Source organism: Aristolochia californica, unplaced genomic scaffold, assembly GCF_029961685.1.
Source record: "Aristolochia californica isolate CCGP_79_NKW_82.1479 unplaced genomic scaffold, dmAriCali1.0.hap1 SCAF_9, whole genome shotgun sequence".
Classification (NCBI taxonomy): Eukaryota; Viridiplantae; Streptophyta; class Magnoliopsida; order Piperales; family Aristolochiaceae; genus Aristolochia; species Aristolochia californica.
This window is the reverse complement of record NW_027182290.1, coordinates 26155451-26180727: the sequence shown is the minus strand read 5'-3', so window position 1 is coordinate 26180727 and position 25277 is coordinate 26155451. Positions and strand designations below refer to the sequence as shown.

Here is a 25277-nt window from a genome sequence, read left to right as displayed (position 1 = left end):
TCCCTTTTCTTCTTTTTCTTTCTTCTTTCTCTTGCTTGGAATTATGGAAAAGGGATCCTAAATTCAACATGGTATTAGAGCATTATATTTAGGATCCCTCGTCAAATGAATGCTCTAGAGAAGTGATGATCAACACCACTCAATGAAGGCTCTTTTATTAAGGAAGAACACAAGCCGAGACATAAGTGTTCAAACTTTTTTTTTTTCATTTTATGTTACTGGTTTCCGAATTTAGAAGATGATTCAAGGATGAATATGTGAATGATTGCATCTTATTATATTATGGATATTCATGCCTCTCTATCTAGAAGGAGCTATCAAAACAAGTTTGTCCGTTTGGAAATTCTGTTTATCAAGACCAGTCCAGGATCAGATTATTGGAATTTTGTTTTGAGGGATAAGAGTTCCCTGATATAGAAGATTGTTATTGAGTCACTTATGAGTTGTCAAAATAATAATTTAGCTTCAATGCTAAAATTCCCCATACATCGAGTTGATTGAAGAAATACTACTTGGTGTTATTATTAGAACCGCTAATGCAGTGCTTAATGGTTTGTGTCATGCGGGATTTCTGGTGCAAGCATTTAGGCTATTTGATTCATTAGAGAAAATTAATGTTCTTGCCTCTGTTGCTACATATGAAATTTTGATAGAGGTTGTATGTAAAGGACTCCTACAAGATGCAGATGTTGGAGCTTCTGACTTAGATGGAAGGATTCGGGAGAGGAGATAGGAGGAAGCTGCTGGTTTTGCAGCACTTGTGTTCTTCCGCAAATTGTTATGTGCTGCTGTTGTGGCACAGCAGCAACCAGTGCTGCCACCAATGGCACTGCTGAAACCAGTGCTGTCAGCCAGCCAAGCAAACAATGTTGTTGTGGCAGTCCAGCATACATTGCTTCTAGACAGCCAAGGACACAATGTTGTTGTCCCAGTGTAGAACACATTGCTACTAGACAGCCAAGGACATAGTGCTGCTGTGGCAATGCAGAAAAGTTTGTTGCTAGACAGCCAGCAACCACTGCTGCATTCGATGATTTTTAGGCTTAGGAGTTTGGTTTTTCTAGAAATGGTGGAGAATCTACTGTGGAGTATCATTTTTATGACTGTTGAAGGGAAAAAATTTAAATTCTAGGCGCCTGGACAGCATATAGGTGCTTCAGTTTTGGATACTATTCTACATGAATACAACAAGGAGTCAAGGGGTGGGGACACGATATCTGGTGAGCTTCAGTACAAGGTTGCTGCAAACAGCACACAATTGGCAGATTGTGATATTAGAGAGTCTTCCGTGGTCACCCCACAAACTACTACCAACACAAGCCTACACCATTTTCGTCTGTGGTTGCAGCAAAGACCTCAACAACAGAAGTCTGTTGCTGTTTGTGTACACTTCATCAGGTATGGGAGCTTTGGGCACGATTTTATTAAGTTAAGCCTCATTCATGTTAATGAATCCATCATAATGGATCGTAAGGGATTCATACAGGAAGTTGCTACTTCTGCAGCACATGGGTTATGCACAGTATTTGTTATGGTCCTGGGTTAAGTACCTATGTCTTCCGCTCCTAATAGGCCGGTCTTTTGGGTAGTATTGGCTTGGTGCTTAACATTTGGTATCAGAGCGGGCTCCCCCATCGCGAGTTTGAATCCCGGAGGGGGCGACCTAGAGGCCAGATTAAAATTACTGGTAGGCCGTAGGAACTTAACCCGGGTTCGGCCAGTGTCGCTAGAGTGGGCCATCCTAGAGTAGGCCATCACTAGAGTGGGATGTCGTGGTCGTCGGCTCGCGAAGGTGGGGTGTGATGTTATGGTCCTGGGGTTAAGTACTTATGCCTTCCGCTTCTAACAGGCCGGTCTTTTGGGTAGTATTGGCTAGGTGCTGGCACGTTAGGAGCGGAAGGCATAGGTACTTAACCCCATGACCATAACAGTACACCTCACCCTCCAGAGCCGACGACCACAGTGGCCTTAACACAGCAATGGGGACCAGATTAGGAGCCCATACTCCCTTACCGCACCCTGCTAGGGGCGTGCAGTTCACCTGCATACGCGGGGACTTGAAGTCGGGACGTAGCATCTGCTCTGATACCAAATGTTATGCACCTAGCTAATACTACCCAAAAGACCGGCCTGTCAGGAGCGGAAGACATAAGTACTTAACCCATGACCATAACATCACACCCCACCTTTGCGAGCCGACGACCACGACGGCCCACTCTAGTGACGACCTACTCTAGCGACGGCCAACTCTAGCGACACTGGCTGGACCCAGGTTAAGTTCCTATGGCCTACCAGTAATTTTAATCTGGCCTCTAGGTTGCTCCCTCCGGGATTCGTACTCACGACGTGGGAGTCCGCTCTAATACCAAATGTTATGCACCTAGCCCATACTACCCAAAAGTGTTACAATCCCGGATCTGACACAAGGATTCTTTGGAAAGATCTGGGATCTGCCATGGGTTATGGGTCTTCCATGCATTGCCGTAGGGATAGTAGGAAGACATGGGGAAGACGAAGATCAATGGAGGATGAGAGAATCCGTGGGTTTTTGAGGAAAACCCTAACCTCGAGATCAAGAAAGTGATCTCAAGCCTCTTTACGCTAGATTTAACCTAATTCTTAATACTTCAATGTTTCTCTTCTCATTACTCTTACCCCTTAAATAGGGTTCACCTTGTTAGGGTTTAATATAAAATATTACAAAAATACCTCTATAAATAAATCATTCCAAAAATACCCCTACAAATAAAATATTCCAAAAATACCCATGTGGTCTAAACTGAAATAAAATAAATTAAATTAAAGAAAAAATAAAATAATAATGTTATTGTGTTCATAACATTACACCCGCCCTAGAAGAACAAGCTTGTCCTCAAGCTCGAAGTTAGGTCTGCGTGCCCGTGCCGATGTCTTCGTCCTTTCTCAAGTGTCAACCGCAGTATCTATGGCAGCCCTCTGAACTAAAAAACTAAAACATCCAGGTGGTAGTAATTTCAAAATGCCTAGGGCGACGATTGACTAAGAGCACAATTGTCCTATAGTTGGAGAGTGGTCCAGCCCATATCGCAAGATCTCCCTCCATGCGAACCTTCTTAGCTTGAACACCAAGATGATCTTGGTTCACTGCTACCACTTCCTTAATGCCAATAATTTTCAAGGTTTCCTTGGTGGCATTCCGCACGTCACATCCGATTAGGAGAGGTGCTTAGAGATAGCCCATAAACTGAAGTGTGTGATGTATTCATCATTGGTCATACCTCCATTTCCTACCTCAAGCATGTCTGGATCATTCCAACCACTACGTCATGCAAGCTCAGCATACCCTTCCTTCATATCAGCACTGGAGACCATTCCCTCTTCAAGTTTTCTAGCAGTCCGCAAAGCACTCAACCCCGGTTCTTTTGGCCTCTCCAAATCCTTAGCATAGCCCCTCGGATCAAGAGTAGCAATCCCAAGGAAGTGCCCAAGACCATGAAGCATGAAAATAGCACCCAATCTCTCAGCCATCATATCATCAACATCACCATTAATTAAGCCACCAGCCACCAATGACCCGAGAATCACTTTCTCTGTTAGCTTGTGCATGTCCATACAGCTCACTCCTGGTCTCATTGTAGAGACAACGTCATTATGGGCCTTAATGGCTGCATTATAGATAAGATGTTGATCACTCGTAAATTTACCATTCACAGGAAAAGAACAAGTTATGTCAGAACCATAAAAATGGTATTCAGCTCCCATATCTAGAAGTGCCATTTCACCATCGTGTAAGATCTTGTCATTTGAAGCAGCAACATGCCCAGAATGAAGAACAAAGCTACTTTCACCAGTAGCACATATGCATGTGTATGAACAATATCTACAACCTCCATACAATGTACACAGGATGGAGAAACATGCTCTCCAACTGATAGTCTTTTATGCCCACTTTTGCTTTGCGCATAACCTCAATATGAGCCTCCAAACTTATATCATTACCATATTGTATGAGTTCAATCTACTTTCCCGAGTTAATTATACGGCATTCAGCCAAGATAGGATGCAATGTACTACGGTCTGTTTCAAACTTCTCCATTTCCTCAAGCTCTGCATGTTTGCAAAATTTGTTGCTATCAGTATTAAGCCCATACAAGAGAAACAAGAATGGCTTTCCCAATCCTTGGTAGTGATCATAAAGCACCTTCACCATCTAATCAGAGTAGTAAACAATGTTCACTATGTATCTTTGCTTGAAGTATGATAACGGCTTTATTTCTCCCAGCCAAACAGCATAATCATCAAACAACCTGGGAGCAAAGAGGATGGATTTTCTAGAAGCAATGTTTATTGCCCCATAAAAGTCAGGTTCCCTTACTCCACATAGGTAAGAAAAATAACTCTCTTGCCTGAAGAGTATGACATGGTCAGAGCAGTAGACTGCAAACTTCAAAACAAGAGATCCCATCCTCACTGAGAAGGAGAAACTGTGTAGCAGTTGCAACGCTAGAAGGCTTAGTCGAGTGACCAATTACAGGAAACCCAACAGAATGTCTATTAACACACACCTTCTATGATATTTAAGCCATTTATCAAACAGAAGAGGAACAACTTCGTTGATCCCATTACCAATGGCATTCAGCTCCCTCCAACATACTCCAGAAATTACATTTCCAGCAGGCAACTGAGTCATGGACAACAATTGAAAAGGAGAGGTAAAAGATGAGTCCAATTTTTGTCGTCTCACTTGCAGTGCATAATGACAACCTTTCGTGCATCGGTGCACAACTGCCTGCCTAGTGATTACCTCTTGAATTCTTTGTGTTAATGCATAGAAGCTCTTTTTCTGAAATGCCCTGAAAGTGCTGCCAACTGGTACTGAATCAGGAATGATAGTGTAAGCACTACCTCCATTGATGTGGAACACTGAAACCACCTGTGACTCTAGAGGATCTGCCCCCCTTGAGACAAGTGGTTGTAAGCTTATTACTGAAGATGATGCTACCAAAACAGGGTCAATCGAAGATTGTGGAATAGATGCATAGCCTCCATTTCCACTAATCTTTGCTTGGAAGTGTCTACAGCCAGCCAAGAATTCGCCAGTTTTTAAAGCCACTACCCCTATGGGATAGTTAAACCCAAGTGAATGCCAAAAATAGCCTTTACATTTTCCAACACCTCTTCTTTGATCATTTTCCAAGCTCCTATTCCTTGTTCCTCTGCAGGTTGAAATATAAGAACAACTGTTCCCTATACTGTACTGCTGAGTTGTTGAAGCCTTACCCGAGACACATTGAGTGGCAAGGTGTCAGAGTCAACAAGACCCGTCAAAAATCTTAAATATGTTGGAAGAATCTCATCAAATTCACCTTCAGCAGTGAAGTGACTCCCAGCCATTGGCTTTTCATCACCAAAGTCCTTTGCAATAGAATGGTAAAAATTTTGGTACTCTTCATCAATAACCTCTTCATTTGATTCATCATCCTCTGCTGAAACTACTGACTCAACCTCCTTGCTTTCCCATAGATAGATGGGGAAGTTGATGACTTCAGAGTATCTTTGAACCAATTCCTTCAATTTGTGTTGTTCCAAAGATTCACTAGCTTCATCCCTAAGATGTAATCTGATCTAGGTACCACTACCTAATGGTTCATTACATGTGTCCTCTGAGATTGCAAAGGCTCCATCAACGGTAGACTCCCCTACATACTGCTTGTCATTGTTGTGTTTGCTGATAACTTCAACATAATCAGCAACCAAATATACCGAGTAGAAACCAAAATATTCAACGGCAAAATTTTTAGCAGTCCCGCCCAAAATATTCAGCAGTCTCCATAAAATTTTCAGCAGCTTCTTCGCTAAAATAAAACTGAAGAGGTGCAAGTGTTGATGTCCCCCTAAAAAAATTTCTCTGAATTTCGGCATCCCCAGAAAAATTACATGGCGAAATTCATACACACAAACCCTAATTCCACCAATTAAGCATTGTTGCTCTGCAACAGAGGACAAAAAACTTTTGTCCACAATTTTCGAGCAGCGTTGCTGCTGCTCAGCCTCCTGGAGGCCCTTCAACCGCATGGAACCACTGATTTGACCTAAAAATAGATGACGATTCAGAAGCTTACCCCAAATTTCGTTGGAGATGGTTCCCCGCTGGACATCCGAGGGCGAGGTTGAGGCTGAGAATGAGAATCCGGAAGCCAAAGCCCATCAGATTTGTTTCCGATGGCGCTTCCTCTTTTTTCGGTGGACTCTTGTTTCTACCGGTGCTTGTAGATTTTTGGAGACAGAGGAGGGATAACCTAAATGATTCACCATGACCGAGTTAGATTGGAATGCTTCTGTCTGTTGTGCGGAAAAATTTGCTGCTAACCGTGAGAAGGGGATTTGTAAGGTTGAACCAAAATCAGCCTGTACGAAGGAGATTTTGGCAAAAAACCCTTCAGATTTACCTAACTCTTCATCGTTGTTGTTCGGCTTTGGATTTCCTTGCGTGGAAATCTTGAATTTTTCTGAAGCCTGGCCTTTCCACCTGTCCAAAGTTGAGGTTGCCCCCGCAGGGACTTCGGCTGGTAAATGGGATGAAATTTTCAATTTTTCTATTGCTTTTCCTTCATTGCTTACCTCTTGCTCGGAAATTTCAGGTCTTGTGACCTTTTCTGTGGCAACCTGTGGCTTCCTTGTCCAACATTCCATGAAAATTTCTTACAATGCTCGTGCTTCTCCTAATTCTTTGCATAATTTTTCCACCAAAACACTTATCTTTTCCATTGAAACGTGTACCTTTTCCATGCGATCTTGTACCTCGTGCAATTTTTGGGATACATAACCCATTGTGTTCCCGCTCTGATACCAGTTGTTACGATCCCGGATCTGACACAAGGATTCTTTGGGAGGATCTGGGATCTGCCACGGGTTACGGGTCTTCCATGCATTACTATAGGGATAGTAGGAAAATCTGGGAAAGACGAAGATCAATGGAAGATGAGAGAATATGTGGGTTTTTGGGGAAAACCCTAACCTCGAGATTTAGAAGGTGATCTCAAGCCTCTTTATGCTAGATTTAACCTAATTCTTAATACTTCAATGCTTCTCTTCTCATTACTCTTACCCCTTAAATAGGGTTCACCCTGTTAGGGTTTAATATAAAATATTCCAAAAATACCCCTGTGGCCTAAACTGAAATAAAATAAAGTAAATTAAAGAAAAACAATAAAATAATAATGTTATTGTGTTCATAACAAAAAGACAGGCCTGTTAGGAGCGGAAGACATAGCTACTTAACCCAGGACCATAACAGTATCCCTAGAACTATTTGGTGCAATGGAACCTCATGACGTTGGACTAGATGAGGTCACTTACCGATGTATGCTCAATGCTTACAGCCATGGTACTTTCGTCGAGAATGTTGGGAAATTTCCTGAACATGGACTAGGTCCAAAGACTGAGGTTACCAGGTACATGCTGCATTTTGCCAATGAGGCAACCGTTGGGGTAGATCCCACAAAGGTTGTTAATGTTGAAGCAAAAGTTACCAGTTTGGCGTAGGTGATAGTACAACTTATTATTAGGTTGCGTATCTGTATTGGGATACGCTACACCAAGTGATGCTGACAAAAAAAAAAAAAAAATTTTGCTTCTCTGGTTGGATGCTCCAGTTTTGTAGTCCAGAAGGTTGAGACAGATACGTAGTTGATACTTGAGAACAGGTGGAGACGTTAGCACGGGCAAGCAGACCCTACCTTCGAGCTTGAGGACAAACTCTTTCTCCCAGGGGTTGTACTATTATCCATGCAATAACATTATTATTTTAATTTTTTTCTTTAATTTACTTTATTTTTTGTCTGTTAAAGAATTAATAGGCCATAGGGGTATTTTTGGAATATTTTATTTATAGGGGTATTTTTGTAATATTTTATCTTAAACCTTGTTAGGGTGAACCTTATTTAAGGGGTAAGAGTAATGAGAAAGGGAAGCATTGATTGAGAGTAAACAAAGGTTTTGAGTTCTCCTCAATGAGCTCAGGGGTGTGCATTCTCCTTAATTAACCTAGGGTTTTCAAGCTTCCCTTTGGCTTGATTTTCATCTGTATCTTTGTCCTCCTTACGAATCCATGTGTCAGATCCAGGACCATAACAAAGGCTTAATTGGTTGCCAAAGGTTATACGCAGTGTTATGGAATTGATTATGAAGAAATCTTCTCTCCAGTGGCAAAAATGAACTCGGTACATATATTATTATATCTGGCGGCCAATTTATCATGGCCAATATTTCAACTTGATGTGAAAATGCATTTCTGAATGGGGATATTAAAGAAGGAATTAATATGCAACAACCACCTGGGTATGTGGTTGAGGGAGAGTCAATATGTTAAGCACCTAGCCAATACTACCCAAAAGACCGGCCTATCAGGAGCGTAAGACATAGGTACTTAACCCAGGACCATAACATCACACCCACCGTTGCGAGGCCGATGCCCACGACGGCCTACATTGGAAATGGCCCACTCCTGATGATGGCCCACTCTAGCGACGGCCCTAAGGTGCGGGAACGCACTCAGGTCGCCCCTTCCACTTATAGCGATGGCCCATGGTGCGGAACACACTCTGGTCGCCCCTTCCGCTAGGTCGCCCCCTCTGCCCAAGGCTACACACCTCCACACGCCACTTGCAGCACACGGGAATTGAACCTGCGATGTAGCACTAGCTCTGATACCAAATGTTAAGCACCTAGCCAATACTACCCAAAAGACCAGCATGTCAGGAGCGTAAGACATAGGTACTTAACCCAGGACCATAACACAATATGTTGACTAAAAAAATCTTTGTATGGTCTCAAGTAGTCCCCTCGGGCATGGTTTGAGAAATTTAGTCAAGCTCTCATACGGGCTGGCTTTTACAGATGCTTTAGAGATCACTCAATATTTATTAAAAACACACAGAGAGGTAAGGTTATTCTGGTTGTATATGTTGATGAAATCATTTTGACTGGAAGTGATTCCGAGGGAATTCAGAAAACAAAGGAAAAAATATGTGCTGAATTCAAGACAAAGGATCTTGGACTAAAATATTTTTTGGGTATTAAATTATTATAATCTAGACATGGGATTGTGTTGTCCAAAAGGAACTATGCCCATGATATACTAGACGAGAGAGGAATGATGGGATGTAAAATAGTAGACACTCCTATGGACTCAAAGACAAAATTATGTGGAGGCATTGGAGAAGATGCAGATATTGAGAATTATCAAAGACTAGTGGAAGACTTATTTTCCTGTGTGTAACAAGGCTGAATATATCATATGCAGTAAATGTGATAAGTCAATACATGCACAAGCCACAACTTAGTCATTGGCAAGCACTTGAAAGGATACTACGATATCTGAAAGGAGCTCTAGGAAGAGGGCTTCTCTATAAAAACCATGGTCACTTCAATATCGAAGGATTCTCATCGAGCTCTCCTCGAGTCTGTTCTCGGTTGCCTGATGGTGGTGGACGACGGTGGACGACGGTGGCGAAAGGTCTTGGCCGGCGAAAGGTCTTGGCCGGCGAACAACGGTGGGGGAATTCCTCTCGGGTCCTCCCCTGTTTCCGGTCAAAGTCCTCCCTTTTGGTCTCTACTCCTCTTCTCTTTACGCTCTCACCTCTTCACGCCCTTCCTCTTCTTTAAATATGATTTTCTTATTTTAAAACGATTTGCCCTAGAAATTACCTCCATTTCACTAAGGGCATTTTGGTAAATATCTTCTTCTCCACCCAAATTCTCCTGAAATTCCATAATTGAATCTATAAAAAGCATTTCAGGAAGAAATAAGACTAAAAAATAATGAAATATAATTCAGGAGAGAGAAATATGCAATATCGACAGTGATTAATGCCAAATTCAATAAATGCTCATTTCATTTGAAAACCGATAAGTAACTACCTATAATACAATTATAAAGGTTATTCTATTATAATTAACCTAGTTCTCATGTCAAAATATGGCATTTATCACACCCCCAAACCTAAATCTTTGCTAGTCCCTAGCAAAACAACAATCGAACCAAAATTAAGCCTAGGAAAACAAAATGCCACTTTCGTAGGGAGCACGATTGCATTTAGCGTATGCAACAAGCCGTTAAACCCCTACTCTGCGGTAGTGGACGAGTTATGTCTCGTGAGGGTTTGCATGGAATTTACCCACAAAATTCATCTAAATCAATAATATAAAAAGAAAAAAAAAACTGAAGAAAATTTACTCCTCATTAGCATATGACTAACACTTAGTATCGTAAAATATCTGAAATTCATATGAGATCTTGCGAAATATTAAAACCTGTGTAAAAGATAGCCTATTATCAATCCAAATACACTCATTGTTACTCCACCTGAACCAATGTGACCCATAAGCTATTACTTCAACAGAACAAAGAGGCAGCAAATAACAATAAAATTCTGGTCACCTCACAATTAAGAGAAAATAGTAAAGTAAGCCTGTTGTCTTACAATCTCACCAAAGAAATATACCAATTTCAATCTTGACTTGTAACTTCTTTCAAATTACAATTCATCATCAAAGTTAAGGAAACTCATTGCTTCCAGATTTAAAACCATTTTTCGCTATTACCAGCGCACTTTTGCTATTACCAGCATAATTTTTGTTTTTTTTTTTTTGTTTTCTTCACTGAATACTTTTGGTATTACCACCATTTTGTATTCGTCTTCACTGCACATGCACTTATTTTTAAGTAACCCACTGTTCCGGTGCATGTCCCTGGGTTTGCCCAGGCTGTTTCTGAAGTTATCTGTCTTTTGCAAGCAAGAGCATTTCCATTTGCATTTATACATTACAACAAGGAATTTTACTGAGGTATGAGTTCAAACAGGCATACAAGACTATTCAGACTAACATAGATCAACACTAGATTTACATGTTCTCTTTTGCAACTAAGTTCCAAGTCTAATGCAATAGGAAGCTATCCCACTGAATTCTCATGAATCACAACAAATGATATCGGATTTCTAATAGGCATATTCTACACAAATTTACGAAAATTTTTGAAAAACATTTGAGCAACTTATTTTAACTCTACTAATGTTAACCACATACTAAGAGGAGTAATTTGAAAACCACGAACAAAAATCAAACGAAAATTATTGCTAAGACATAAAAGAGTCGTTCCCCCCCCCCCAAACCTAAACCTGACATTGTCCTCAATGGGGAAAAGTTAAAACACTATAACGACTAAAAAAAAAAATAATAATAATAATAATAAAGACCCCCAGGAATGATACATAGTCTCCCTCGAAGAAGGTTTACTCGTATCAGCCGTACCCGTAGGTAATCATCCGTAGATGAAACCGCTATCCCACATCACACTTTGAAAAAATCTCCGTGTGACTGGCCACTGAAGGCAGCAGGAATCACGCGCTGAACACAAGTCCTTAAGTTACTCACCATAAGGTTTTCATTCAATACTTCAAGATCGAACTGGTCAATCCCAGAACGGTTGTTTGAGTACAGACCTCTCAAACTAGGGACCAAAAGTCCGGTCATGGACTATCGGAACCATTTATGCTCTCAGCCGGTAAGAGAGTATGAATAAACCAAAAAAATAAAATAAAAATAAAAATAAAAATAAAACTGTAATGTACAAAGGGATAGAAACGTGGGGATTGCCCACAATGTGCTAAGTTTATAGTCGTAAGCAAGACTCTGACGCATTCAAGATGAAATGACAGGTTCCTCCAAGAAAATCACCATCACCTCCTCTGGTGTGGGGACATTCTCAAGATACGGTTTGAGCCTCTGACCGTTAACTTTGAAGATCGACCCGTCTCCGTGATTGCGGATCTCAATAGCGCCATGAGGAAACACCTGTGTAACTTCAAATGGACCGGACCACCTGGATCTTAGCTTCCCTGGAAACAAATGCAATCGTGAGTTATAAAGTAAAACATTCTGCCCAACAGTAAAAGACTTGCGAAAAATAGTTTTATCATGTAAAAGCTTTGTTCGCTCCTTATACAGTTTGGCATTCTCATAAGCATCATGACGTATCTCTTCCAACTCATTCAATTGCAACTTTCTCTCCTCACCCGCTTGAGTTAAATCAAAATTTAAAGCCTTAATGGCCCAATAAGCTCTATGCTCAAGCCCAACAGGTAGATGACATGCTTTGCCGAATACTAGGTGAAATGGAGACATCCCAATAGGAGTCTTATAAGCGGTTCGATAGGCCCATAAGGCATCGTCCAATCGAGTGGACCAATCTTTCCTATCAAAGCGAACCGTCTTCTCCAAAATCCGTTTGATCTCTCTATTAGAGATTTCCACTTGACCACAAGTTTGCGGGTGGTATGGAGTGGACACCCGATGAGTGATGGAATATTTCTTCAATAAGGCCTCAAATGCTCTGTTACAAAAATGAGATCCCCCATCACTGATGATTGCTCTCGGGGTACCAAATCGATTAAAGATATTTTCTTTTAAAAACTTAACCACCACTTTGTGATCGTTTGTCTTACATGATATAGCTTCAATCCATTTAGAGACATATTCAACAGCAACAAGGATGTATTGATAGCCGAACGAGACAGGAAAAGGACCCATGAAGTCAATACCCCACACATCAAACAATTCAACAATAAGAATGGGGTTAAGAGGCATCATGTTCATCCTAGACAAACAACCAGTTCGTTGGCATTTATCACACACCTGACAAAACTCATGGGCATCTCTAAATAATGAAGGCCAATAGAAACCACATTGCAAGACTTTAGCCGCAGTCTTTCTAGCACCAAAATGTCCACCACATGCGTGGGAATGACAAAATTCAAGAATGTTGGCAAAGTCTTGCTCATGTACACAACGCCTAATGACTTGGTCAGAACACACCTTGAACAAATAAGCGTCATCCCAAAAAAAATGTTTGACTTGGGAAAAGAATTTCAATCTATCTTGTTTACTCCAATAATCAGGAATCTTATGAGTTACATGATAGTTGACTATATCAGCAAACCAAGGTAACTGGGATACTTGGAGAAGTTGTTCATCAGGGAAGGAATCATTTAAAGGAAGGAATCCTTCCTGAGGTACTACACATATCCTAGATAGATGATCAGCAACAACATTCTCACAACCCTTCTTATCTCGAATCTCAAGGTCAAATTCTTGCAATTGCAAGATCCATCTAATCAAGCGAGGTTTAGTGTCCTTGATGGATAATAAATACTTCAAAGAAGAATGATCAGTGAACACTATAACCTTTGACCCTAACAGATATGATCTGAATTTGTTCAAGGCAAACACAACAGCTAGCAACTCCTTCTCAGTGGTAGTATAATTCAATTGAGCATCATGAAGAGTTCGGCTAGCATATTGAATGACACAGGGCATTTTATCTGTCTTTTGCCCCAAAACAGCCCCCAATGCATAGTCAGAGGCATCACACATCAACTCAAAAGGCAAAGACCAAATAGGGGGTTGGACAGTGGGTGCAGTGGACAAACATTTCTTCAGTGTCTCAAAAGCATGAATACAGGCATCATCAAAGGCAAAAGCAACATCTTGAGCAAGTAAATTCGTCAAAGGACGAGAAATTTTGCTAAAGTCTTTAATGAAACGCCTATAGAACCCAGCATGGCCAAGGAAAGAACGCACTCCCTTCACAGAAGTAGGTGGTGACAGATTGGTAATTAGGTCAACCTTGGCTTTGTCCACTTCTACACCCCTCTCAGACACTACATGTCCTAACACAATTCCTTCTTTCACCATGAAGTGGCATTTCTCCCAATTCAAGACTAAATTGGACTTAATGCAACGGGACAATACGAGTGAAAGATTGTACAGACATGTATCAAAACTAGAGCCAAACACAGAAAAGTCATCCATAAAGACCTCTAAAAATTCACCAATCATGTCAGAAAAAATACTCATCATGCACCGTTGGAAAGTGGCGGGTGCATTGCATAAACCAAAAGGCATGCGTCTGTAAGCATAGGTGCCAAACGGACACGTGAATGTGGTCTTTTCCTGGTCTTCTGGAGCAATGGGAATTTGATTGTAGCCGGAGTATCCATCTAAGAAGCAATAAAAATTGTGGCCGGCCAATCGCTCTAGTACCTGATCAATGAAAGGTAGTGGGAAGTGATCCTTCCTAGTGACAGAATTAAGTTTTCTATAGTCAATGCAGACACGCCACTTGGTGGTAGTTCTTGTGGGAATCAATTCACCACTCTCATTTTTCATTATTGTTATCCCCCCTTTCTTAGGGACAACTTGAATTGGACTCACCCAGGTGCTATCGAAAATAGGGTAAATGATTCCTGTCACAAGCAACCGAATGACTTCTTCTCTCACAACCTCCAGCATATGGGGATTTAACCTACGTTGCATCTCACGTGAGGCTTTAGTCCCCTCCTCCAAATGAATACGATGCATGTATATGGAGGGGCTAATCCCTTTTAAGGCATCAAGAGTCCACCCCAATGCCTCTCTGTGTGCTTGTAAAACTTCAGTCAATTGTTCCTCCTGCTCAATACTCAAATCAGAGGAAATAATGACTGGTAATGAGTTCATGGGTCCCAAGAACGCATACTTCAACGTGGGAGGAAGTGGCTTAAGATCTAGCTTGGAAGTTTCGAGAGGTTTGTCTAAGTCAAGAGGAAGATCCTGTGGATGATCAGTTGTGATAACCTCATAAGCTTCCTCCAACAGAGGTACAGAATTGAGTAAAGAATTAACCTCTCGGAAATATGTTTCCTCATCAAAATAGTCCATGTCTAAAGATGTTATGCAAGACTCAAAAGATTCAAGAGTGGATTCGTTATCAAGCATAACAGTTTCTATATTAAATGCAGGACTCAGATCATCAGACTCAAGTGGGTGGTGCCCGGCATTAAATACATTCAATGAGACCTTAAAATTTCCAAAAGACAACTCCAACTCACCACTTTTACAATGAATGATAGCATTAGATGTGGCTAAGAAGGGACGTCCTAGGATGACAGGAATTTGGTTGGTCACATTGAATACTGGTTCTGTATCAAGAACAATGAAATCAACCGGGAACAAAAATTTGTCCACTTTTATCAAAACATCTTCAACTATTCCTCGTGGTATCTTGACAGAACGGTCAGCTAGTTGAAGTGTGATGGGGGTAGGCTTCAATTCCCCCAAACCTAATTGCTGGTACACAAAGAAAGGAAGCAAATTCACACTTGCTCCTAAGTCAAGAAGAGCTCTCTGGATGGTATGTTCACCAATGACACATGAAATTGTGGGACATCCAGGATCTTTAACTTTAGGAGGAGTGTTGTGCTTCAGAATTGAGCTTACATTCTCAGTAAGAAAGACCTTTTTGTTAACATGTTGTTTTCTCTTCTGTGTACAAAGGTCTTTCAAAAATCGGGCATAGGCAGGGACTTGCCCAATAGCATCAAGAAGTGGAATGTTAATGTGAACCTTACTAAACAGTTCCAACGTTTCATGCATGCTATCTCCTTTCCTAGGTGGGCCCGATAACCTCTGCGGATTAGGAGCTAGTGGGACTTGGTTAGGGATCTGCTTGGTTGTTGGTGGAGAACTTGGAGGTTCGTCACTCAATGATGTGTCCCCATTGTCATCCTTTGACTCCTTAGACTTAGTGGTCCCTACCCCATTGTTCAACTCACGACCACTCCTAAGGGTGGTTATGGCTTTTGCTTGCTCATGGTGGGGTTTGGAACTCAACTCACTCTCATGTGTGATTTTGGGGTTAGGAATGGTTTGACTCGGGAGTCTATTTTGTGCTTGTTCACTCATGTGGCTGGCCAACTGACTCACTTGCATTTCAAGTTTGGCAATGGAGGACTGTGTATTCTGCATGAATAATTGAAGTGTATCCTCTAGTGAAGGTTTTTGTGGAATCAATGGTTGTTGGGTGAAGTGTGGGCGCGGAGCTTGGGGTTGAGTAAACCCTGGAGGACCCCCAACCTGTGAGCCCTTGGACCATGAGAAATTTGGGTGCCTAGCCCAACCCGGATTATATGTTTCTGAAAAAGGATCGTTCCGGTTTGGTCTATGAAAATTCTGGACTGCATTCAAGTCCTCAATGAGCTCTGGGTAGGATGAACTAGATGGACACATTTGTGTGGGATGAGATGAACCAGAGCATATGGCACAGACAGTAGATGGGTTAGGAGCAGGTGAACTCTTGGACACCATAAGGGCATCAATTTTTCTAGTCAACCCCTCAATCTTGGCCATGAGCATAGGTGTTTCACTAACCTCGTAGAGACCCCCTCTTTTGGTTTCGTGGGATCTCCTATCAACATTAAATGACGAACCCCATTGCTGAGATTGATCACTCAACGTTTCAAAGAAGTCCCACGCCTCACTAGCACTCTTACCCATCAAACTCCCACCACTCGTTGCGTCTACCATGGATCTAACCTGGGGTGTAAGACCTTGATAAAAGTATTGCACTAAATGCCATTTCTTAAACCCATGATGCGGACACCTACGAATCAAATCCTTCCATTTCTCCCAAGCCTCATAAAAGTGTTCACCCTCCTGCTGCATAAAGTTGGAGATTTCTCTCCTGAGGGCTGTAGTTCTCTGAATGGGAAAGTACTTGGACAAAAATTTTGTGACTAACGTGTCCCATGAAGTAATGCTGCCCACCTCCAAGGAATTAAGCCAAGACTTGGCCTTATCCTTAAGTGAAAATGGAAAAAGTCTTAACCGGATAGAGTCATCTGAGAAATTCTGGAATTTAAAAGTTGCACAAATATCTAAGAATTCCTTGATGTGGTAATATGGGTCCTCCTTATCCAACCCATAGAATGTAGGGAGGAGTTGGATCACACCCGGTTTCAACTCATAACTGGCGGCAGTAGTGGGTGGCAATATAATGCAAGAAGGTGATGTGAAGTGGGATGGGATAGAATAATCCCTCAGGGCTCTACGGTCACCTGTTGCAGGTAACTGTAATGGTTCGCCCTGATTGGCCATGGTAGCTCCTAACTTGACTTCGGGTGTTTTCCTACAAATATGTTCTACCTCTTCAACAAAGGGAGCTAATGGTCCACCTAGGGAGCGGCGCCCGTGCATAAAAACACAAAAAGAAACAAAATAAACTATCAAATTAAGCTAACAAACTCGCTACTAAAAATATGAACTAACTAGAAGAAATAAAAATAATTTCATAAAAAATACCAAACTAAAATTATGAAAGCAAAAAAAATAAAAAAAATAAAAATAAAAACAAAAATAAAATAAAATAAAATCTAACCTAAGACTATGGAGAACAAAGATATACGCTTAATACGTGCCTCCCCGGCAACGGCGCCAAAAACTTGATGTAGAATTTTAGTTACATCGATTTTTATACCTCGCAAGCGTACGAATCGTTCATGTAATCTAGTAGTAAGCGAGGGTCATATCCATAGGGAGGACTGAATTTTGTGTATTCTTCAGTCAACTAGCCTAACCAAATATGATGAATTAATATGAACTAAACACTAATTATATCCTAAATTATCAACCAATCATCTGGTTAACTACTTGCACAATAGGAAACGTCAACTCTGGATTTTACGGTGATTCGTGCCTCTCTCGAGTGCCACGTAACCACGAATCCGATTTCTCAATCCTTGCGTCTTTCCCCTTTCGGGCGCATAGAGTGAAAGATAGAAATCGGATTAAAATACCAAAATCCAACCTCAATTATAATCCTACCCTAAGTAGCTAATTTAATCAAATATCCAGAAAACAAATATTCAATAAACATTAATTATCAAATCAGATTCAATTAACATTTAAAACCTAAGTTCAAACTATATAAAAATTAAATTCAATAATGATGAATTACTCCCCTTCTTCTTCCTCTCGCTTGGGCAGCAACTCGTTCTCACGGGTGCTGCAATTTCCCGAAATCAATGGCTTCGGGTTGGCAAGAGTGAATGGCCGGAGGTAGAGACGACGCTGGCGACGAAGGTTGGAAGTTGACAGACAGAGGTAACGTCTGGTGAAGAAAAAAATAGAGCTGACGTTCTCTAACCGGCTCTCTCGAGTCTCGGTCGGAGTCGGAGTCGCTCCGGGAATGGTCGGAAATACGTAACCGACGCCGGAGTATGGTCGGAAAGCGGAAGTGGCACCGGAGAAGCCCTCTCGGATCACTTCTCGGCCTGGCGAGCGACGATTGTCGAACTCACCTCGACGAAGACTCTCTCGAGCTCTCCTCGGGTTTGTTCTCGATTGCTGAACGGCGGTGGACGGTGGTGGACGATGGTGGCGCGGTGAAAGGTATTGGCCCGACGAACGACGGTGGGGAACTCCTCTCGGGTCCTCCCCTGTGTTCGGTCAAAGTCCTCTGTTTTGGTCTCCATTTCTGTTTTCTCTTCACACTTCCCTCCTCGTTCGATGCCCTCACTCTTCCTTTAATACCATCTTCTTTATTTTAAAACTATTTGACCTAAAAATCACCTCCGTTTCACTAAGGGAATTTTGGTAAATATCTTCTTGTCCACCCAAATTCTCCTGAAATTCCATAATTGAATCTATAAAAAGCATTTCAGGAAGAAATAAACCTTAAAAATAATGAAATATAATTCAGGAGAGAGAAATATGCAATATCAACAATGATTAATGCCAAATTCAATAAATGCTCGTTTCATTTGAAAACCAATAAATAACCACGTATAACACAATTATAAAGGTTATTCTATTATAATTAACCTAGTTGTCATGTCAGAATATGGCATCTATCACACCCCCAAACCTAAATCTTTGCTAGTCCCTAGCAAAACAACAATCGAACCAAAATTAAGCCTAGAAAAACAAAATGCCACTTTCGTAGGGAGCACGATTGCATTTAGTGCATGGAACAAGCCGTTAAACCCCTACTCTGCAGTAGTGGACGAGTTATGTCTCGTGAGGGTTTGTATGGAATTTACCCACAAAATTTATCTAAATTAATAATATAAAAGGAAAAACTGAAGAAAATTTACTCCTCATTAGCATATGACTAACACTTAGTATCGTAAAATATCTGAAAATCATATGAGATCTTGCAAAATTTGAAAACCTGTGTAAAATATAGCCTATTATCAATCCAAATACACTCATTATTACTCCACCTGAACCAATGTGACCCATAAGCTATTACTTCAACAGAACAAAGAGGCAACAATTAACAATAAAATCCTGGTCACATCACAATTAAGAGAAAATAGTAGAGTAAGCTTGTTGTCTGACAATCTCAAAAAAGAAATATACCAATTTCAATCTTGACCTGCAACTTCTTTCAAATTACAATTCATCATCAAAGTTAAGGAAACTCATTGCTTCTAGATTTAAAACCATTTTACACTATTACCAGCGCACTTTTACTATTACCAGCATAATTTTTTTCTTCACTGAATACTTTTGGTATTACCACCATTTTGTATTCGTCTTCACTGCACATGCACTTATTTTTAAGTAACCGACTGTTCCGGTGCATGTCCCTGGGTTTGCCCAGGCTGTTTCTGAAGTTATCTGTCTTTTGCAAGCAAGAGCATTTCCATTCGCATTCATACATTACAACAAGGAATTTCACTGAGGTATAAAAAAGATTGAGTTCAAACAGGCATACAAGACTATTTAGACTAACATAGATTAACACTAGATTTACATGTTCTCTTTTGCAACTAAGTTCCAAGTCTAATGCAATAGTAAGTTATCCCACTGAATTCTCATGAATCACAACAAATGATATCAAATTTCTAATAGGCATATTCTACACAAATTTACGAAAAATTTTGAAATACATTTGAACAACTTATTTTAACTCTACTAATTTTAACCACATACTAAGAGGAGTAATTTGAAAACCACGAACAGAAATCAAAAGAATATTATTGCTAAGACATAAAAGAGTCTTTCTGCTTCCTACCCCCCCCCCCCCCCCCCCCCCCCCCCCCAAACCTAAACCTGACATTGTCCTCAATGGGGAAAAGTTAAAACACTAGAACGACTACAAAAAGGAATAACAACTTAGCTAGTTATACTCCAGCAGGTTGAGGGTTAAGCTCCCTCAGGGCTCCTAAATCCATAGGTGGGACCATATGTGTTTGGTCATCAACAATAGTACCGAAAAGTCAATAAAGACCCCCAGGAATGATACATAGTCTCCCTCGAAGAAGGTTTACTCGTATCAGTCGTACCCGTAGGTAATCATCCGTAGATGAAACCACTATCCCACATCACACTTTGAAGAAATCTCCATGTGACTGGCCACTGAAGGCATCAGCAATCACACGCTGAACACAAGTCCTTAAGTTACTCACCATAAGGTTTTCATTCAATACTTCAAGATCAAACTGGTCAATCCCATAACGGTTGTTTGAGTATAGACCTCCCAAACTAGGGACCAAAAGTCTAGTCATCGACTACCGGAACCATTTATGCTCTCAGCTGGCAAATAAGAATGAATAAACCAAACAAAATAAAATAAAATAAAATAAAATAAAAATAAAACTGTAAAGTACAAAGGGATAGAAACGTGGGGATTGCCCACAATGTGCTAAGTTTATAGTCGTAAGCAAGACTCTGACGCATTCAAGATGAAATGACAGGTTCCTCCAAGAAAATCACCATCACCTCCTCCGGTGTGGGGACATTCTCAAGTGTTAACTTTGAAGATCGACCCATCTCCGTGATTGGGGATCTCAATAGCGCCATGAGGAAACACTTGTGTGACTTCAAATGGACCAGACCACCTAGATCTTAGCTTCCCTGGAAACAAATGCAATCGTGAATTATAAAGTAAAAACATTCTGCCCAACAGTAAAAGACTTGCGAAAAATAGATTTATCATGTAAAAGCTTTGTTCGCTCCTTATACAGTTTGGCATTCTCATAAGCATCATGACGTATCTCCTCCAACTCATTCAATTGCAATTTTCTCTCCTCACCCGCTTGAGTCAAATCAAAATTCAAAGCCTTAATGGCCCAATAAGCTCTATGCTCAAGCTCAACAGGTAGATGACATGCTTTGCCCAACACTAAGAGAAATGGAGACATCCCAATAGGAGTCTTATAAGCGGTTCGATAGGCCCATAAAGCATCGTCCAATCGAGTGGACCAATCTTTCCTATCAAAGCGAACCGACTTCTCCAAAATCCGTTTGATCTCCCTATTAGAGATTTCCACTTGACCACAAGTTTGCGGGTGGTACGGAGTGGACACCCGATGAGTGATGGAATATTTCTTCAATAAGGTCTCAAATGCTCTGTTACAAAAATGAGATCCCCCATCATTGATGATTGCTCTCGGGGTACCAAACCGATTAAAGATATTTTCTTTTAAAAACTTTACAACCACTTTGTGATCGTTTGTCTTACATGATATAGCTTCAATCCATTTAGAGACATATTCAACAACAAGAAGAATGTATTGATAGCCGAACAAGACAGGAAAAGGACCCATGAAGTCAATACCCCACACATCAAACAATTCAACAATAAGAATGGGGTTAAGAGGCATCATGTTCTTCCTAGACAAACAACCAGTTCGTTGGCATTTATCACACACCTAACAAAACTCATGGGCATCTCTAAATAATGAAGGCCAATAGAAACCACATTGCAAGACTTTAGCCGTGGTCTTTCTAGCACCAAAATGTCCACCACATGTGTGGGAAGGACAAAATTCAAGAATGTTGGCAAAGTCTTGCTCATGTACACAACGCCTAATGACTTGGTCAGAACACACCTTGAACAAATAAGGGTCATCCCAAAAAAAATGTTTGACTTGGGAAAAGAATTTCAACCGATCTTGTTTACTCCAATAATCAGGAATCTTATGAGTTACAAGATAGTTGACTATGTCAACAAACCAAGGCAACTGGGATACTTGGAGAAGTTGTTCATCAGGGAAGGAATCATTTAAAGGAAGGAATCCTTCCTGAGGTACTACACAGATCCTAGATAGATGATCAGCAACAACATTCTCACAACCCTTCTTATCTCGAATCTCAAGGTCAAATTCTTGCAATTGCAAGATCCATCTAATCAAGCGAGGTTTAGTGTCCTTGATGGATAATAAGTACTTCAAAGCAGAATGATCAGTGAACACTATAACTTTTGACCCTAACAGATATGATCTGAATTTGTTCAAGGCAAACACAACAGCTAGCAACTCCTTCTCAGTGGTAGTGTAATTCAATTGAGCATCATGAAGAGTGCGGCTAGCATATTGAATGACACAGGACATTTTATCCGTCTTTTGTCCCAAAACAGCCCCCAATGCATAGTCAGAGGCATCACACATCAACTCAAAAGGCAAAGACCAAATAGGGGGTTGGACAATGGGTGCAGTGGACAAACATTTCTTCAGTGTCTCAAAAGCATGAATACAGGCATCATCAAAGGCAAAAGCAACATCTTGAGCAAGTAAATTCGTCAAAGGACGAGAAATTTTGCTAAAGTCTTTAATGAAACGCCTATAGAACCCATCATGTCCAAGGAAAGAACGTACCCCCTTCACAGAAGTGGGTGGTGGCAGATTGGCAATTAGGTCAACCTTGGCTTTGTCCACTTCTACACCCCGCTCAGACACTACATGTCCTAAAACAATTCCTTCTTTCACCATGAAGTGGCATTTCTTCCACTTCAAGACTAAATTGGACTTAATGCAATGGGACAATACGAGTGAAAGATTGTGCAGACATGTATCAAAACTAGAGCCAAACACGGAAAAGTCATCCATAAAGACCTCTAAAAATTCACCAATCATGTCAGAAAAGATACTCATCATGCATCGTTGGAAAGTGGCGGGCGCATTGCATAAACCAAAAGGCATGCGTCTGTAAGCATAGGTGCCAAACGGACACGTGAATGTGGTCTTTTCCTGGTCTTCTGGAGCAATGGGAATTTGATTGTAGCCGGAGTATCCATCTAAGAAGCAATAAAAATTGTGGCCGGCGAATCGCTCTAGTACCTGATCAATGAAAGGTAGTGGGAAGTGATCCTTCCTAGTGGTGGAATTACGTTTTCTATAATCAATGCAGACATACCACTTGGTGGTAGTTCTTGTGGGAATCAATTCACCACTCTCATTTTTCATTATAGTTATCCCCCCTTTCTTAGGGACAACTTGAATTGGACTCACCCAAGTGCTATCGGAAATAGGGTAAATGATTCCTATCACAAGCAACCTGATGACTTCTTCTCTCACAACCTCCACCATATGGGGATTTTAACCTATGTTGCATCTCACGTGAGGCTTTAGTCCCCTCCTCCAAATGAATATGATGCATGCATATGGAGGGGCTAATCCCTTTTAAGGCATCAAGAGTCCACCCCAATGCCTCTCTGTGTGCTTGTAAAACTTCAGTCAATTGTTCCTCCTGATCAGTACTCAAATCAGAGGAAATAATGACTGGTAATGAGTTCATGGGTCCCAAGAACGCATACTTCAACGTGGGAGGAAGTGGCTTAAGATCTAGCTTGGAAGTTTCAAGAGGTTTGTCCAAGTCAAGAGGAAGATCCTGTGGATGTTCAGTTGTGATAACCTCATAAGCTTCCTCCAACAGAGGTACAAAAATGAGTAAAGAATTAACCTCTCGGAAATATGTTTCCTCATCAAAATAGTCCATGTCTAAAGATGTTATGCAAGACTCAAAAGATTCAAGAGTGGATTCGTCATCAACCATAACAGTTTCTATCGTAAATGCAGGATTCAGATCATCAAACTCAAGTGGGTGGTGCCCGACATTAAATACATTCAATGAGACCTTAAAATTTCCAAAAGACAACTCCAACTCACCTCTTTTACAATGAATGATAGCATTAGATGTGGCTAAGAAGGGACGTCCTAGGATGACAGGAATTTGGTTGGTCACATTGACTACTGGTTCTGTATCAAGAACAATAAAATCAACTGGGAACAAAAATTTGTCGACTTTTATCAAAACATCTTCAACTATTCCTCGTGGCATCTTGACAGAACGGTCAGCTAGTTGAAGTGTGATGGGGGTAGGCTTCAATTCCCCCAAACCTAATTGTTGGTACACAAAGAAAATGAAGCAAATTCACACTTGCTCCTAAGTCAAGAAGAGCTCTCTGGATGGTATGTTCACCAATGACACATGAAATTGTGGGACATCCAGGATCTTTACCTTTAGGAGGAGTGTTGTGCTTTAGAATTGAGCTTACATTCTCAGTAAGAAAGACCTTTTTGTTAACATGTTGTTTTCTCTTCTGTGTACAAAGGTCTTTCAAAAATCGGGCATAGGCAGGGACTTGCCTAATAGCATCAAGAAGTGGAATGTTAATGTGAACCTTACTAAACAGTTCCAACGTTTCATGCATGCTATCTCCTTTCCTAGGTGGGCCCGATAACCTCTGCGGATAAGGAGCTAGTGGGACGTGGTTAGGGATTTGCTTGGTTGTTGGTGAAGAACTTGGAGGTTCTTCACTCAATGATGTGTCCCCATTGTCAACCTTTGACTCCTTAGACTTAGTGATCCCTACCCCATTGTTCAACTCACAACCACTCCTAAGGGTGGTTATGGCTTTGGCTTGCTCATGGTGGGGTTTGTAACTCAACCCACTCTCATGTGTGCTTTTGGGTTTAGGAATGGTTTGACTCGGGAGTCAATTTTGTGCTTGTTCACTCATGGACAACTGACTCACTTGCATTTCAAGTTTAGCAATGGAGGACTGGGTATTCTGCATGAATAATTGAAGTGTATCCTCAAGTGAAGGTTTTTGTGGAATCAATGGCTGTTGAGTGAAGTGTGGGCGCGGAGCTTGGGGTTGAGTAAACCCTGAAGGTCCCCCAACCTCTAGGCCCTTGGACCATGAGAAATTTGGGTGCCTAGCCCAACCCGGATTATATGTTTCTGGAAAAGGATCGTTCCGGTTTGGTCTATGAAAATTCTGGACTGCATTCAAGTCCTCAATGAGCTCTGGGTAGGATGAACTAGATGGACACATTTGTGTGGGATGAGATGAACCAGAGCATATGGCACAGACAATAGATGGGTTAGGAGCAAGTGAACTCTTGGACACCATAAGGGCATCAATTTTTCTAGTCAACCCCTCAATCTTGGCCATGAGCATAGGTGTTTCACTAACCTCGTAGAGACCCCCTCTTTTGGCTTCGTGGGATCTCCTATCAACATTAAATGATGAACCCCATTGCTGAGATTGATCACTCAACGTTTCAAAGAAGTCCCACGCCTCACTAGCACTCTTACCCATCAAACTCCCACCACTCGTTGCATCTACCATGGATCTAACCTGGGGTGTAAGACCTTGATAAAAGTATGGCACTAAATGCCACTTCTCA

At 41.1% G+C, this 25277-nt stretch overlaps 1 protein-coding gene, 1 non-coding gene and 1 pseudogene across 2 annotated transcripts; 1 reads left to right on the top strand and 2 right to left on the bottom strand.

Moving 5' to 3' along the window:
• Nucleotides 1-3303: 3303 nt before the first annotated feature.
• On the bottom strand, nucleotides 3304-4444 carry LOC137940694 (uncharacterized; annotated as a pseudogene).
• Nucleotides 4445-4507: 63 nt separating this feature from the next.
• LOC137940693 (uncharacterized) lies at nucleotides 4508-14031 on the bottom strand (the record flags this gene model as incomplete). The annotated part of the gene is made up of 6 exons (XM_068785833.1): nucleotides 4508-4660; nucleotides 4784-5097; nucleotides 5346-5547; nucleotides 12208-12777; nucleotides 13156-13217; nucleotides 13782-14031. Coding segments are annotated over 6 exons (1551 nt in total), but the record flags the coding sequence as incomplete, so codon positions are not given.
• Nucleotides 14032-16441: 2410 nt separating this feature from the next.
• Nucleotides 16442-16548, top strand: LOC137942256 (small nucleolar RNA R71). Its single transcript, XR_011110502.1, has one exon. It is a non-coding gene; the product is annotated as a small nucleolar RNA R71 (small nucleolar RNA).
• Nucleotides 16549-25277: the final 8729 nt, after the last annotated feature.